This window comes from Arctopsyche grandis, chromosome 11, assembly GCF_051622035.1.
Source record: "Arctopsyche grandis isolate Sample6627 chromosome 11, ASM5162203v2, whole genome shotgun sequence".
Lineage (NCBI taxonomy): Eukaryota > Metazoa > Arthropoda > Insecta > Trichoptera > Hydropsychidae > Arctopsyche > Arctopsyche grandis.
In genome coordinates this window covers 16,484,185-16,501,937 of record NC_135365.1, presented here as the reverse complement: position 1 = coordinate 16,501,937, position 17,753 = coordinate 16,484,185, and the positions used below count along the sequence as shown (strand labels likewise).

General features: G+C 34.2%; 1 protein-coding gene across 1 annotated transcript in view; it reads right to left on the bottom strand.

Annotated features, from left to right (window-relative positions):
• Nucleotides 1–4,929: 4,929 nt before the first annotated feature.
• Cad87A (cadherin 87A) overlaps nucleotides 4,930–17,753 on the bottom strand; it is a 30,158-nt gene continuing 17,334 nt past the window's right edge. Inside the window, exons 11-36 of the mRNA XM_077441817.1 lie at nucleotides 17,499–17,654; nucleotides 17,214–17,401; nucleotides 16,347–16,509; nucleotides 16,121–16,270; nucleotides 15,871–16,041; nucleotides 15,678–15,801; nucleotides 15,106–15,297; nucleotides 14,865–14,962; nucleotides 14,043–14,177; nucleotides 13,821–13,974; nucleotides 12,954–13,151; nucleotides 12,626–12,868; nucleotides 12,362–12,552; nucleotides 11,360–11,546; nucleotides 11,056–11,273; nucleotides 10,557–10,754; nucleotides 10,319–10,478; nucleotides 10,108–10,243; nucleotides 9,808–10,034; nucleotides 9,546–9,722; nucleotides 8,175–8,287; nucleotides 7,938–8,104; nucleotides 7,708–7,865; nucleotides 7,526–7,634; nucleotides 5,712–5,916; nucleotides 4,930–5,623 (exon numbers count right to left, since the gene is read on the bottom strand). Of these exons, the coding sequence (XP_077297943.1) occupies nucleotides 5,393–5,623; nucleotides 5,712–5,916; nucleotides 7,526–7,634; nucleotides 7,708–7,865; nucleotides 7,938–8,104; nucleotides 8,175–8,287; nucleotides 9,546–9,722; nucleotides 9,808–10,034; nucleotides 10,108–10,243; nucleotides 10,319–10,478; nucleotides 10,557–10,754; nucleotides 11,056–11,273; nucleotides 11,360–11,546; nucleotides 12,362–12,552; nucleotides 12,626–12,868; nucleotides 12,954–13,151; nucleotides 13,821–13,974; nucleotides 14,043–14,177; nucleotides 14,865–14,962; nucleotides 15,106–15,297; nucleotides 15,678–15,801; nucleotides 15,871–16,041; nucleotides 16,121–16,270; nucleotides 16,347–16,509; nucleotides 17,214–17,401; nucleotides 17,499–17,654 (4,449 nt within the window). The 3' untranslated portion in view covers nucleotides 4,930–5,392. The remainder of the gene's footprint in view (nucleotides 5,624–5,711; nucleotides 5,917–7,525; nucleotides 7,635–7,707; nucleotides 7,866–7,937; nucleotides 8,105–8,174; nucleotides 8,288–9,545; nucleotides 9,723–9,807; nucleotides 10,035–10,107; nucleotides 10,244–10,318; nucleotides 10,479–10,556; nucleotides 10,755–11,055; nucleotides 11,274–11,359; nucleotides 11,547–12,361; nucleotides 12,553–12,625; nucleotides 12,869–12,953; nucleotides 13,152–13,820; nucleotides 13,975–14,042; nucleotides 14,178–14,864; nucleotides 14,963–15,105; nucleotides 15,298–15,677; nucleotides 15,802–15,870; nucleotides 16,042–16,120; nucleotides 16,271–16,346; nucleotides 16,510–17,213; nucleotides 17,402–17,498; nucleotides 17,655–17,753) is intronic.

The following is a 17,753-nucleotide window of genomic DNA, read 5'->3' as shown; positions in this document are numbered from 1 at the left end:
GATTTGATTGCATTTTCAGTTCCAATAATCAATGTACACGCCTAATCGATTAAACAAAGCCAAAATATAAGACTGACAAAATATACAATTTTTTGCATTGTAAACGTTTGATACTATTTTTGGCGTTTTAATTTTCCAATGGCCTATTTTTATTTTTATTGATAGTTGTGGATAGTATGCTATTTTTAATTTGCTTTTATTTCACACATACGAATTACTAATTTATCACTATGACCGTTAAAGCAAACCGAACTTATGAAGTGGTGCTACGCTGCTTGTGTTCTCAATAAAATTGTGTTTGTTATTGATATTATACTGAAATTGTTAAATTTGGTTAACTTTAATAAGTTGCACATACTTCTTTCGTTTCATGAAGGCGAATATCATTCTTTTGAAATGCTATTGAGCCTATTACTTATTGCATACTAAACAAAGGCACGCCGAAATTTCTAAAATGTGATCAAGCCTTTGTGAAATTAAATGACTAGCATCCGACAATCGCATAGGCAATTACTTGATAAATAAAATAAAGAAAGCTACTTAATAATCTGTGCTGATGCGATGGACCGGGTGCTGTACAAATTTGCGTATGTGCAATTTATCTCGGCTCTTCAGCTATATATTATGTATAAGCAGTGGCGGCTCGTCCATATGGGCTGCAGCCCCCCCAGTACAGTACAAATGCATGCTATGTTTGTCGTTTACATAGGCTGCGGGCTGCAGACCTCCCAATATAGTACATATGCATGCTATTTTTGTTTTCATTCGATCACCGGTTTGGTTAACGAGCTACTACAGCCTGATTTATCTCTGCAGCCCTACCACTATGAATTTTCACGAGCCGCTACTGTGTATAAGTATGATACTCTAGTGAAATATATTATGCATCTATACTAAATAGATATAATATCAATAATCATGAAACATATAGATCTGTTTCGAAGGAGTTAATGGTTCTTTTATATATTTATATTTTCTATAAAAGTATAGCACTCGTACTATACGTATGTATATATATTTCGTTTGCCTCATTCCAATTCATGTCTTTATATTTTCTGTTCTGCATTATTCTACGGTTAATGTCTAGTCATCAAATTGATATACCATCAATGTATAGCATCGCTTACGACCTAATAATTTTTATTGAAGTTTGTGTATTAATTTTATTAGCTCCAGTGTGTATATATTAACGATTAAATATTGGATAGATTTACATAGCGTCTAAGTAAATTAATATTACTTGGTAACGAATTGTATTGTTTTATTTTTTTTTTCAAGAATTATTAATAACTCCTCAATACTACGTACGTATATAAGAAACTCTCTTTTAACGAATAATAAATTGTTTTCCATTTATGATTCGTATTAAGCGTATAGAGGTGAATATTCCCTAGTGACAAATAAAAGTTTTTTGATATTTGTTTTACTTTTTTTCCAATATTGTACAAGATATGTACGCATATTTGATAAGTTTTGTGATGGATATATGCTACTGCTAAGATTTATTTTGTATTACATTGCAATATATGTATGTATGATATTTTTTTTTTGCAATTGGACTGTGTTTATTTAAAATTTGAATATGTTGGATTGTTTTTACTGATTATTAGATTGTGTATTGTGCTATTTATTACCGAAATTTATTATTTATTTGAAAAATATATTAATTGATTTTAAATTTGAATTTTCTTTCGAATCCTCTATTTTATGACAGTCTATAGGTTTGACCGCACTATGCGTCTGCGACACGAACGGCAGCGTGCGGCCAAATATTGTTTGTATGAAATTGTATTGTATGAGATATAACGCACTACGCGTCACGCTACAGAGTTGCCTTTTGTATCAACTTTGCCGTGTTTTGTCGTGCTGCAGCAGTCGACGACCGTATAGTGCGGTCAGACCTTTAAGGTCTGACCGCACTATAAGACAACCGAGCGATCCTTCACTTCACAACAGTGTGCGACAATATTAGGTAAACCGTACTTGAACGACAGATTGTGTCGATCATTGGTTCGATATCTCGGAGCAAAATGGACGAAACGGACGCTATTATAGTATCTTTGATATGCGAGGAAGAACAATCGAGAAAACCCAAAAGATTATGGCTACATGCTATTTCAAAGTCACGATATGAAGAAGGAGAATAATTGTCGCAAGGCAACCCCCCACTCAACGACACCATTCATCAAAGTTGGTCGAAAAGTCAACTTTGACGCAAGGTGACGTTCTACGTCATGCGACTGTCGTGCAGTGCGCTATATCTCATACAATTTTATACAAACAATATTTGGTCGCGTACTGTTGTGAAGTGAAGGATCGTTGGGTTGTCGTATAGTGCGGTCAGACCTTTAGGGCGAAAACACACTGATTGGGATATGGTTAGGGTTGCCAACTTTTTCTGAGACTATTCCGGGACAAATGGCTCAAAACTCAATTTTTATATATTTTTTTTATTCGTTCGGAACATATTTTATAGTTTTTACGTGCGGAAAATATTACTTTGGTTCCTTTATTCGAATACAAAAAAATATATACATAAGAGTAAAAGAGGTCTTATTTGCAATTTCGCCTTTACTAAGGTGATATTCATGTTATTCCTAGCCTTCGTCCACACACTTCATGTGACTAAACACTCTTTCTGGGTAAGCATTACTGCAGGAATGGACATAAAAGACACAATTTTCATCAGCTCAACCGATTTTTCATGCTCTTTGAAATACTCTGCCCATATCTTGTCATCATTTTGCTTGTCTAACATCTGGAAGAAAGTTAAATCGCCAAAGTGCTTCCTTATTTTGCAAAAAGCCGTATAACTTATACCCTCTATTGTCGCGATTTTATGTTTATAAAACATTCTAGTTTTTATTAATGCTATAATACTTGCATTTCTCTCTTTAAAAAGAATTGCTTTTGATTAAAAAAATATCTATTTAAGACTCACAAGCAATTTAAAACATAAATGAAAGTATTTCTTTACAAATTAATCACCAACTTACCCTAAAAATATAGTAAAGCTGCAGCAAAAGAAAAAAAATCACGGTGTTGTTAACGAAATAATAAAAAATCTTCGCAGAAACGCTCGTATATGCTTTACGTAATTCAGGAGCAAACTCATTTATCAAACTCTTTTTGTTCTTTTTCTTTAGCAGACATAAAAAAAATCAATAAAAATTGTATTTATTTTCAAATGTTTAATTTTTATAGATCCAATACTTTCTCATTATAATATAGTGTTCTTAATAAATTATCACAAAATAGTTCGTATTAAAAATTAATTCTATAAAATTTTCATAATAAGAAAAACAAACATCAAAAAAATATTTAAACATAAATACATATGTACCGAAATATGAGATAGTAAATTTATTCGTTTCTTTTTATATGACAGTACAATTGTACAAAGTTAGTACCTACATATATTTATGCACAAAACTATTCATTACTTGCATTATTATGAATGTTGACCGTAAAAATGGAAAGATTATAAATCAAAACAATCTGAGCTTGAGCGTGAAATCATTTCTTTTAAAAAGTACTGAATATATCATAAATCACAAAACCCGTATCATCAATACACATATTGTTATATTTTCAATCAACATTTGAGACTTAATGTCATGATTACCAAACAATAAATTCGTAACTTGTGATATTAAAAAAAAAAAAGTGAAACGTTCAGATGTCAAAATCGTACATTGTACGAATAAGATTACAATAAATAATAAAAAAAAACTTAAAATAATAACTATTATACAAAATAATACAACTTTATATGTACAAATATTAGCTTTAAGAATTTCAGTAAATGCGCAATTATACAATTTGCTTACAGCAATTTAATCTAAAATATATTAAAGTGCGCATATACTCATGTAAATATGTATGCATATATTATATTTATATACAGGAAGCTCTATTTAACATATTTATGCGATTAAATGTTACCCAACAGAGCATATTATAAACTTTACTATATATATTTATTTCGCTCAAAGCTTACAACACACTCCGCTAAGAGACAACGACTCGGCGCACATTTTCTGTGCATAATAATGAAATGGTAACAACAGTCCTTCTTCAGTCACTAAATATTCGATGTAAGTTTTACGAATTCAACATTGGAATTTAACCAGGAGCTTATCAATAGTTAAACAAAGGTAGCACCAAAATTTCAAAAACATTTCATAAGAATTTTCAGAGACAAGTATTATGTATGTAGGTATATATCACAAAATAGATTTCGATATCGTATAATAAAATCATAGGGGTCAGTCTATATAGCGTATAAAACTAAAACAATTTAAAATTTCATTCAAACATTGTTAGGAATCTGCCCCAAGGCGGCAAATTAATTATGACCAACACATAGATATAGAATACCATAGATACGCCTTGACGCTCTAAGCCGATCACCCTGTTGAAGCATGCACACACAAAAAAAAGTACAGATGATGCACACTCTCTCTCAGTAGCTAGTTAGCTTCTAAGTAGGAACATTTTTCGAAAATGCCAACGTGTTCAGTGAAATTGTGTTACAATTGCTCAAGAAAACATAAAAAGGCGGATGGCATCTCATATCATAAGTAAGAATTAATATATAATGTCTTCAATTATAGTAGTATTTTAACATTAATGAAATATGGCGCAATGTATGTAGTGTTCTAAACACTGATGGAACAGCGGTCGACAACCTTTGCCACGGGTATATTTTGTTGACACTGAAGGAAATTCAGCAATCGACATTAAGTTTAAAACTACAAGCAATGAACTAAATATTAAAGTGTCAGCTTTAAAATTGATCCTTGTGGAAGTTACTAATGTTTAAATATTGTAATAGTTAATGATGGTTTTATTATAGTAACATACATTTGTAGTTTAATATAGTGTGTATAGCTAAATATTTTTTTCTTAAAATGGCTTTATTAGTTTGGTTTACTGTCACGCGGAGTGTCCAATAAAATAAAGTTATAAATAAAATAAAACTTCAATGCATGTACATATGTACATAAACTGGTTGCTTACCACTGCCGACCGCTGCGTTCCTTCCTTTGTTTTCACCACTTCCCCGCTAGTTAAACCCCCCGCACCCCTCAGTTAGTGGCGACAAGATCTCCAACGAAATTTGTATGTAATGGCATATCTAGGTTATTCTACATCTATGGACCAACATCAATCACTAACTACATCAATTACAACAAAGTGAGCTTATTTAATCTCTCATAATATACCCGCCGTCGGATCACCGAAGACGCTTCAATATACATATTACAGCGTATGAACAAGCAGGATTAAACTAATAATTAATATACATTTGATTCGTTGTGTTTAATAATACATACATATATATGAAATAAAATCTATTTTGTATTGGCACATATCAACATCACTATCCCTAATTTTGGAAATGATTACTTCTAGGCGGCGGCTCGGGCGTGGCCGGCAACTCGGGCTGAAACGTACTACCCTGAAAGCCTAACATCGCTTCGAACGATATATTATTGGGCCCCATGTGACTGTCGCTGGACAACGAGGCGTTTCCAATCTGACCCGAGCTCCTCGGAGCGTTCAAAGTCGCATAGTCTCTTTCGCCGCTACCTTGTATCGTTGCATACGTGTTGTCCACCTGTGATTATTTCCAATGCAAAGTATTGATAAAATATCTAGTATTGAGAATTAAGCCTATATCATTTACATTTGTATATCGAATTTACCGGAGGTAAGTCTTGCGACTGTGGATATCCATCGTTGTTTTCGCCGAACACGTTCATAGTCAACTCTTGCTCTTCGTACAGACGCAACTTATGCTCAGCCCACAGTGGATTATCAGTACTGCTGAGCTCTTGTAAGAGTCGTCTACTTCTCTCTCGGACGGATCCTTTCTCCACCATGCCATTTTCAGCTGGCATTGGTAGAACCCTGAAAATTTTTCAGTATATATTACATGGGTCCAAATGTGAAACGGTCGAAAAACCAAATATCCGAAGGCAAAGATCGAAAATCGAAAGATCAAAAAAAAAAAAGGGTGCATGGTAAACAGTACTATGTATATACAATATATATGAGTGGCATGCGTCGAAATTATCTCTCTTTTTGTCACACAGCCTTGTTTAATGTGCGCGCGCAGGATACGGTAGGAAAAGCCTGTTCCTCTTGTTCCTGTTGTATCCTGCTCGCGCAAATTAAGTGAGGATGTACGACGGGGTGAGAGACAGTTTTACCGCACGCCACTGATATATATACTAACCGTTTTTCATAAACGAATATTTTCGACTTTTTCACGGTCACCCATATTACATACATAATTTTCTTTTATAATGAAAATATTCTTATATTTGTATACATGTACATACAATTGCAATAAAAAAGTAAAGACAACTTATTATTATATAATACTCAGTAGCGTCGCTAGGCCCATGCGGGGAGTGCGGTCTGCACTGGATGACACCATTTTTGGGGTGATACCAAATTGTTCAAATTAAAAAACGCTAATTCGAAATATTCGTTTTATGATGGTCCTCGAACGGTTACACGTCTCATTGAAATTTCTGTATATATACAGCTTTCTGTATTTATACAGCTACCGCGAAATCTGTCTGGTGCAGCTATATCATCATATACAGCGATTCACTATCCACTGCTGGATGAAGGCCTCTCCAACACGCTTCCACTCATCTCTGTTTTGTGCCACTCTTATCCATCTCACCCCATACATTTTATTAATTTCGTCTACCCATCTTCAAAACAGCTACATATATATAGCATCAAATATGAGCCATAATTGGCTTTTGTTTGAATTCCTGAGAAATCAGTATATGTACCTAAAGGTAAGAAGGTTAACTGATTAAGTCAGACGGAGACGCAATCCAGAAACGACGTGTGAACTTAGCTTCTCTCTTGTAAGTAATAACCATTAAAAAATATTAATAGTTAATAAAAAATATTTTTTAGGTGACACCACCCCTAGCGACGCCACTGATAATACTACAATATTTTTTTAATAAATAAAGGAAAAGACAAATTTGAATCAAAGTCAGCAGTATAGCTCGGTGTTTGCGTTTATGTTTAGCACTGAGAGATTACCGGGTTCAATCCCGTGCTGATCTTTAATGCTGTTGGTCAGACTTGGATATTTGTGATCCAAGTCGATCGTTTCCTATCAGAGTTTGCCAATTTATCTGATTTCATTATTGAAACGGTGCCTCCATCAAATTGGCAAAAACCATCCTGCCTGCTATGTCACAAATATCTGAATTTGATTTATGTACAATATGTAAAAATTTATGTGCAAGTCTAAATCCATTGGTGTCTCTATGGATTAATTAATTAATTAATTAATTGCTAATTTCGTGTTCTTCAATCTCCCGATATACAGCGATTTATGTAATAAAAAATGCTGCAATGTTTGTAATTAACTGTCTAGGAAGGGGGGTTTACCTGCATTTGGGTTTACCTGCTAGGCTTTCTTGGTATATATTGTATATACATATTTAAATATAAAATAAAATCAGCTCAAAAAAAAAATTACCATTGTTTCAAACAGCTACAAACAACAATAAAAGTAACAATTCCAGTAAATAGAACAATCAATATTGCAATTAGAGCAGCCAATGCCGGATCGAACGATTCTTGGTTTGCTAAAAAATAAACATCCAATTCATTAATAACAAATAAATTAAATTTTTAATATACAACTTTTTTTCTTCTTACTTTTATTCGACGTACTAGCTGCCTCCAAAGTTTTTATACCAGTATCTTCATATAAATCCTTAAGATGATCATATTGACCGTCGATCATTTCAATCACCCTTTCTACGGGCAACACTCTAGACGTCAACGGATCGACAACATGCATATGAACATCGCACCTAAACATCACAACACAACATTAACAAACCCATTCAAAAATTCAACTTACAATACGTGCATTTGATAATCACCAGTCTTTATAATCCGGATGAACATAATGCTTGATGGCATCGAGGACAATGATAGAACGTGTAGCATTGGATAATCGAGAGACTACATTCGACTGCTGTTTATTGACTTGAGTGCATGGACTTGAGAAAACGATCCGTACTAATTGCTCAGCCGTGACGACCCATATCTATGATATATCGAATGTTAATACATATACAAATACTAAATATTTCTTAGTAGGATTTAGTATGACTTACATGAACGTCTGCATTGGTTTGTCGATACGGAGGCTGCGTCTCTTGCGCCATAATGTTGAGAACAAATCTGTCTTGGTTGTATTCGGCCATGAAATCAGCAGTCAATAGCAATCCTAAAAGAATTATTCAATTCAATCAATATGAACCTTATTAGTGAGTTTAATACAACATATCATCATTGTCATCATCTACAGGGATGCGGTGCAAATGATCGACAAGCGCCAGACTGAACCACAGATTAATAACACGTGTACCTTATGCGTGCGCACTGCTCGCACTTACACTAAGCGAAATCTACCCGAAGTCCCGACATACCTACCCTGTATAAGTTCTGTGCTTCTGATACTTTAGTTCCAAATTTTGCCTTATTAAACTCGCCAGAAAGATCCAACTCAATTTTAATAATTATCATTTTAATAATTGCGTCTGTGCACATCGAAAGGTTAGTCGTCATCTGATGTGCAATCTCGTCTTGTCGAGAAGTCGAGAATTGCGTTTAAGGCGGCCATCCAGTTAATCTGTGGTTCAGTCTGCCTGGTGCGTGTCGATCGCTTGCACCAAACCCCATCTACAGCCATTCACCATCCACTGCTGGATGAAGGCCTCTCCAACACGCTTCCACTCGTCTCTGTTTTGCACAACTCTCATCCATCTCACCCCTCATATTTTCATAATTTCGTTTACCCATCTTCCCTGCGGTCTTCCTTTTACCCTTTTGCACACCTCTTAGATACCATTCAAGCACTTATTTTGTCCACATTTCGTCCATTCTTCTAGCCACGTGGCCCACCCATTGTCATTTCAATCTCTTTACTCTATCCACTATGTCCACTACCCTTGTCATACTTCTCACCCACATGTTCCGCTTCCTGTCTTTCCTTGTTATTTCGAGCATACAGCGTTCCATACTTCTTTGAGTGCATTGGGCTTTGTGTAGCATTTTTACGTTCAGTGTCCAAGTTTCACACCCATACGTCATCACTGGCAAAACGCATTGATTGAAGATCTTTTTCTTCAGGCAGAGGGCCATTTTTAATTTAATAACAACATTCATTCGTCCAAATACTCTCCGACCTACTTTCATATGTCTCTTTATCTCTTCATATTTACTACCGGACATGTCAATCATTTGACCTATATATAAATAGTTGCTTTACTGGTTTGTCAGCTAATGAGATGCTATCAGGCATGCAATGACTATTGAACATTAGTTTGATCTTATCTACGTTAATTTTTAACCCTAATTTCCCTGTCCAGCTGTGTTAGTCTGTTAAGTAGGTCAGCTGAATCGCGAGCTATTAAAAATATATCGTCTGCGAACCGAAGATGATTCAAGAACATACATATGTATGTATTAAAATATTTATTTACCTTCTTGGGTTATATTGAACGGAGATGGTACTATGGATCCACTCGAATGTACATTGTCGAATTTATATAAGTTTGATGCTGAAATGAAATAGCTGATGGTACCGTTCGCTTCGAAGTCAGGATCTTTGGCTTTGACTGAAAGAATGGGTTCGCTTGATTTCGCAGTCGATTTCACACCTAAAATCCCAAATGAAATAAGCATAATGGTTTATTTAAAAATATATATGTATAACGTATGTATAACATATATAATATATTTTACCAGCATAATAAACCTCCTTTTCAAAGGATGGTGGATTATCATTCTCATCCAATATCCTGATTTCTACTTGTGTTATTGTCTTTTCTTTATCTGTTTTGTATATTTTTGTATCGTTAGCAGTCTCCGGGCCCTTTCTTTCGAGAGAATTTAAAATTTCTTCACTTTTCCCATTTAGAATTAGTTCATTGCTTGCATATATCGTCAATGTATATTCATCCTTGTCTTCTCTAATAAACAAAAAAGCAATTTTATATTAAACTGAATATAAAAAAAAATGTTTGTATAGTTAAACTTATGTACCTATCTAATGAATAATTTGTTCGAATTGATCCTTGAGTTCGGTCGATTGAAAACATTCCTTTTTGATTTCCGTCGATTATGTGATAATATACTTTTCCATTGTCACCCGTATCCTTGTCGATGGCTTTGACGGTACCTGTCGAAACAATGATTTTCATTGTAATATCCCAAACTTAATTTAAAAAAATTTACTGCAAGTATAAGAACATACCAATTAAAATACTAGGAGGTTGATTTTCACTCACTGTAAATTCATATATATCTTTTGGGAACTGTGGTTTGTTATCATTTGAATCGTTCAGATATACATTAATAAATCTAACCGATTCGAAACGAGAGGGAGAGCCTTGATCAGTGGCCACTAAAACTAGCTAAAAATGGGACAATTTAAAATTTGTTATAACAAATTCAATAACAGTCAAAGAATAAATCATATTTACAAAACTCACCTGATACTCGTCTTTTTGCTCTCTATCCAAAAAGACTTTCGTACGTAGTTCTCCAGATATTTCATCCAAAGTAAACTCTTTAGTTTCGTGAACATTTTTATTTCCCACTTTCAGGTAGTAAGTGACTCGTCCATTTTCTCCTAAATCTTGATCAGTTGCTTTAACCGTCATCAACACAATGTCAGCCTGAGCGGCATTCTAAAAATACAATAAATATAAATGAATATGTAGCCATCACGAAAGAAAAGAACTGTAGAGAGCAGGGTTTAGAAAACATACGGTAAATCAAACTCAAATTAGCAGTTAACTATCGATTACACTTTCCCACCAAATTAAGTTACATATGATGCTATTATACATACCTATATTGAGTGGTGAATTTATATGACACATTAGCGTAATGACGACATAATCAGATGTTAGTTTGAGTTCAATAAAACGTATGTTCTCGCCATAGTGTTAATATACATTATATAAAAAAAACTTAGGAATATATTACTTCTGGTATGAAAAAGTTAGATTCGTTTTTAGCTGGTGTAACCCACTCAGGACTATGCTGATTTACACTATCAACATTGATATCAATAAATGCTGTGTCAGAATGAGGACCTGCTCCAAGGCGATCAACAGCAGAGACTTTCAAATGATGACTAGTATTTCCAGACAATGGAAGTGATGGATATAGCACTCCAGTAGTTTCATCTAAAGAGAACGCTCCTGTAAATGGATAAAATATAATCATTTATTACAAATAAATAAATAAAAAACCGAATAGGATATTAAATTAAACCAATAATATATACCAGGCAGAGTTTGGTCTAAGATTGTATATTTGATTTGACCATTCAAAGAACTGTCTTTATCTTCGGCTCTGACTTGAAGTATAGGTGCAGGAGGATTCAATGATAGATTTTCAGCAACTGATGCTTTATAAGTCCTCTGTCCGAATACGGGAGAGTTGTCGTTTAAATCTTTTATTTTAATATGAACCTGAAAACAATACATATTTTCAGATATAATATTGAACTAATTTTTATGTATTCAATACATAGATATAGAATAACCATAGATACGCCCTTACGCCCTAAGCCGGTCACCCTGTTGGACCATGCACAAACAAAGTAGTGCATGGTCCAACTCTCAGTAGCTAGTTAGCTTCTAAGTAGTCGATTGACATTTTTCGAAAATGCCAACGTGTTCAGTGAAATTGTGTTACAATTAAAGAAAACATAAAATATGTAAGAATTAATATATAATGTTTTCAATTATAGTAGTATTTTAACATATAATGAAATATCGGCGCCATATATGTAGTGTTCTAAGCACTGATGGAACAGCGGTCGACAACCTCTGCCACAGATATATCTTGTTGACACTGAAGGAAATTCAGAAATTGACATTAAGTTTAAAACTACAAACAATGAACTAAATATTGAATTGTCAGCTTTAAAATTGATCCTTGTGGAAGTTACTAATATTTAAATATTGTTATAGTTAATGATGGTTTTATTATAGTAACATACATTTGTAGTTTAATATAGTGTGTATAGCTAAATATTTTTACTGTCACGCGGAGTGTCCAATAAAATAAAATAAAACTTCAATGCATGTACATATGTACATAAACTGGTTGCTGACCACTGCGTCGACCTTTTTTTCACCACTTCCCCGCTAGTTAAACCCCCCCCCCCCACCTCTCAGTTGGTGGCGACAACATCTCCGACCAAAAATGTACGTAATGGCTCATCTATGTTATTCTATATCCATGATTCAATACTAAAAATATATATATTTGCACTACTAACAGGAACGCTTGCAGTTTTTCTCACTGCAACCGGAGCATTGTCAACAGCCATAGCTTGAAGCCAAATATCATCCATAACTTCACGATCTATAATAGCACCTGAAGCGACTTTCAACTCTCCCGTAATAACATCCATAGTAAAGAGTTCGGCTTGCTCTCCAGATATACTGTACCGTATTTCTCCGAATACCCCTATTGAAAACGAATTCTTTAGTAACTCATTATCACTAAACAATCTCATAATCAATTCAAATAAAATAAATACCTTGATCTTTGTCGGTGGCGTGCACAGTTAAAACAAGAGCACCTGCTGGCGAGTTTTCTTCCAAGACGGCTTCATACATGGTCGCTTCATCGAACACTGGTTCTTCGTCATTTATATTAACAACGTTTACCGTGACTCCTACAGATGTGGAGAGTTGTGGAACACCGGTATCGTAAGCTACCACTGTGAAATTTATTTGATGAACCCTCTCATAGTCGATACGTTGAGTTGAACGAACGATGCCTATATAAAAATGAAAATCATACATCATGAAGTACATATGTAAAATTCAATTTTATCCGAATGAATTATTAAAATTCAAAAATACCTGTAACATTATCGATTTGGAAATATTGATTCGGTGGGTCTATTGCATAGTGCGAAATGCTCGATTCAACGTCTGTAGCGTGGAATGTTGCGAGAGTCGTGTTCGGCGGTTGTTCTTCTACAAGCCTTTCTGTGAAACGCAACTGTCTGAAGGAAGGCGGTGAAGAGTTTACGTCGACTATCGTAATGATCAATACACCTGAAAAAAAAGTGGAGGATTTTCATACATTTGCATATACAATGCCAAATAAACCCTTTGCCCGCGGCAATAAATATAGCGAACAAGCCCTGTACGCGGCACCTTTTTCATGAATTTGGCAATCGAGTTTTCGACCTTACAGATATTAATATTTACTCAAGTAACCAGATATGTTAATTAACACATAAAGTATTATTTTAAATAATAAAATACATAATATATCTCGTAGTTTTGGCTTAATTGCCAAATAATCATTATTCATACAATTGAGACTTATCGTCGCCATTTTTCAACAGACGTGACGTCACATAAACGAGGTTTCAGTATGGTTCCACAAAAAACTAATTTTGACTGGTATATATGAATTTTAAGCAAATTGAATAGATGGCATTCAACTCTCAGTAATATATTCAACCAATTTTGAACCTTAAAACAATAAATAGGCGCATATAAGGCTCAAAATCCCGTGCAAAGTTCAGAAATTCTATTCTATCTAGCTCTAGTAGGATGGGTGGGTCTATAGTTTTACTTTTTCAATTACTTTGTCGGAATACATGGTAGTGAAAATATTCTCATCTAGTGTAGGCAGTCGTGAGGGCTCCTTATTTTCATTTATAGCTATCATTGTGATGGCTTGATAAATCGACTCTAAATTAAACCAAAACAAACCTTGAGATATTTGCATACTAGTGGCAGACGTATCTACAACATTAACAGGCAACGTTACAACAGCAGCTATATTACGGTCGAGAGGTTGTACAACTTTAACACTTCCGTCTTCTTCCACTTGGAACCATTGCCTGAATACAGAAGTTTCTTGAACCTAAAAAAAAATCAATCAATCTAAAGGTCACACATATTCAAACAAACCATTGACGACAATGCACTAACTTGCTTTCCATTCTTATCAACGGCTGTTATTGGTAGAAATCCCAAATCATATTTTAAATCTTCAAATGACAGCACGTCCGGATCAGACGCGGTCAGTTTATGTATTACAGTTCCAATTTCAGCATCCACGGAAACCTTCAATAACAAATAAAATTTTAATTAACTCAAATTAACCAAATTTCGAACCTCATAATTGATAACGTTGAGCAACAAACGTTTTTGAGTTGCCAGAGCGGAGACTAACCAATCTTTACTAACTTTGACTGAACCACTGAATTCGAAAATGAGAATGATTTTTATTGGTTGGTGATCGTTTACGAGATATGAGCGTTTAAAAAAATGCGCGATTTTTACAGTTTTTTGGCTTTTACGTTTTTTAACTCAAAATATAGTATTGCTGTGCTCAAAATGAGTATTGGAAACAATAGTCAGATGTTTTTCCTATTGATTGTGATATTTCATTGCTATAAAATACTTATAATTAATTGTCTAGCTAATTTTAAGTCAAAAATATTTTTTTTTTACGGATTTCTTCTCCATGCTATTTTGCATTTATTTGACAATTTTTTTTATTTCACCACGTTTATAAGGATTGGTTTTATATCTCAATATTTTTTTTTAATCTAAACGTACTAACTCAAGCGGTAATTGCAATTTAAATGCTCTCGTTGTGTATACGTTTGAAACGCGAAATGTGTTGGTGCAAGCGAGATGGCATGTAGTCCGACCGCTGTACTCCGTGAGGTACAGTGGCCAAACTTAGTAAAGATTGGTTAGTCTCCGCTCTGGTAATTTTTTTTGTTGCTGTGTAATTTGCCATACCTCAGCTCTTTGCGTTTGTGGAGAAAAATAAGGAGATTTATCATTGGCATTTAATACGACTACAGTCAACATTGTCGTTCCCGTCAAACTTGGCGTTCCTATAATATAAAAACATCAGACTGAAGATTATTGCATTAATTTCATTTTCATTACATATGCGATCCAAGCAGCATTGAAATTTGATAGATTTAATAAGAAAATTATCTAAACTCTATGTTCTAAGCTGCAAATAAATACATACCTTGATCAACAGCAATAATTTGCATTTGATAAGTATTTCTTCTATCATAGTCCAATTTAGATGCTATAGTAACACGCCCAGTATCTTTCTCTATTGCGAAATCTTCAAAGGCTCCTTTTTGTATTGAGTATTTAATTTCAGAATTCATTCCACTGTCCATGTCGCTAGCAACAACTCTAATTAGATCAGTGCCTACAAGCATAAATCAATACAATTAAATATACAGTCAATATTTACAAGCGATGGAAGACAAACTAAGGCTCTGAATAGAAAAATGGGAGTAGCAGGGGTATTGAGAGTTCTTGACAATTTGTTGTACTCAGTTATAAAACATCTATAAGAAGCATCAATATTGGATAGTAGAGTATCGAATCAAATATTTATCTGGCTGGGGTGCATACTCAAATGCTGTTAAGAAAAACAACCATGTAATAGGTTACGAGTCCAATATGAATAGGATCTAGTATCAAGACAAAATAGGTTATCCTGAAGGAATCTGATTAAAACGTTGGGATCCTATCCCAATCTTGGATTTAAGGGAACGAAGGAGAATAGTATACATTTAAAATTACCAATAGGAGCATCTTCAGATACGGATGCATTATAATGATTCATTTCAAATATTGGTGCATTGTTATTAACATCCTTTATCACTATTTCGATTCGACAAGTTGTGTTAAATATACCGTCACTTGCCTATAAATTAGAGAAATATTATTAATATACATAATTGTTTTATGAAAATTTATTTTGTAAATTGTGTACCTGAACAATCAAAGTGACATGATCTTCTTTAACGTGAGTCATATCTAAGCCATTTGTCCCCTGTATGCCAATTTTACCAGTAACACTGTCTACTGAGAATAGTTCACTGTTTAATCCTTCGACAAGGGAGTATGAAATAACTGATGTTTTATCAGGATCAACAGCTTGCACCTAAAATAATATTTAGTTAAAATAATGAAATACAAACATTTAAATATTTATATGTATAATGTTATGAATTTATCATTACAATTAATTCAGGATCAAATTTCAAAGCTCCTTCATCTATAGACGATACGTAAACTGGGCTTAAAAATTCTGGAGCATTATCATTAGTATCGTACAAAGAAATCTTTAAGGGAACTACCATATTTTGACCAGAACCATCATCGTCAGTTGCCTAAAAAATACATTTTTATATAAAATTAGGAAACAAAGAACGGTTATTAAAACTTTTATTTAAAAACTATACACACTTTATAATTTAAAAAGAAATCGGGTTTTGTTTCAAAATCTAAGCAATGATTTTCACCGGGGGTAGCACAAAATGCTACTGTTATAACACCAGTTCTGTTATCGACAGTGAAAAGTTCAGCTCCATTTCCAAACAATTCATAGACGATTCCTTCTGTTCCAAATCTGAAAAATAAATTTCAATATTATATGTATTGTATGAATATAGCTCAGCTTGTACGATCTCGAATCAAGATTGATCTATTTCTCCGTAAAACACAAGTCTGACGATAACATAATTGTGTTCCTGTACGAGCATGCAGAGCCAACCTTGCCTGAAATATCTTCGTTCACAAAGGGAAAAGACAAAATTTGACTCACTCCATGTTAACGATCGCGAGCCTGCGGGAACCCCAGAAGCACGGTATCATCACTCGACCGCACATCAAACAACCTTGAGGCACAACTATACAAAGAATAACCTCGAGCCCATTGGAACTCCCGAAAGCATGATGACATTACTCAACCAAGATCAAAACCAACACACTAGTGAGTCTCTGGAGTTCAACCAGCCCACTCTTACGAAGTTGAGCAACTACCTCCTTCGCCGTACATAAAATAATACTTGTATAATGAACCTAAATAAAGATCCTCTTAAAATCTCAACCGAGTTTCCATAGGCCGGGAAACGGTCGAAACATAACCTCCCGTTCTATAGTCTTATTGAAAAATTCGGTATCAACTACATATGTATATATGTACATGTTATCAATCATATGGTAACTAAAAGTACTCAAAATCATCGTTCGCCACATGATTTCCATCTACATATACACATGTAACAGTCATTGTGATGGCCTCAACCCATTATATTATACAAAATAATATACCTCGAATGATCTCTATCGATAGCGGTTATCGTTAAAACATGAGTTCCAGGTGTAGCTTGTTCTGACACGACTGCACTATATGATACGTGTTTGAAAGTGGGTGCATTATCGTTAACATCTGTCACAGTTACGGTGACCGTAGCCGTCGATGATAATCTTGGAGTAGTATACAATTCTTCGGCGATGACCTATAATTCAAAGTATTTGGAAATGATAAATTAAAGACACTTAAAATTCTCTAATTTCATATGCAATTGTCTTAAAAAATATATATGAGGAACTCACAAGTATTATGAATTTTCTTTGATTAGGATTCTCATAGTCCAATGTAATGTTTGTAAGTCGAATACTGACTTGCGTTGAACCGGTAGCTTGTTGTGGTTCAACTATGAAAGCACCGGATACATCAGAAAGTCGAAGGGAAAATGCAGAATTGGACCCCTAAAAATAATGCATATTTAATGATATGAAGCATAAACTTTTCCATATTTCGTTACGTTATTTTGAAAGAGCTCTAACTGCAGCTGTTTTAACTGTTAG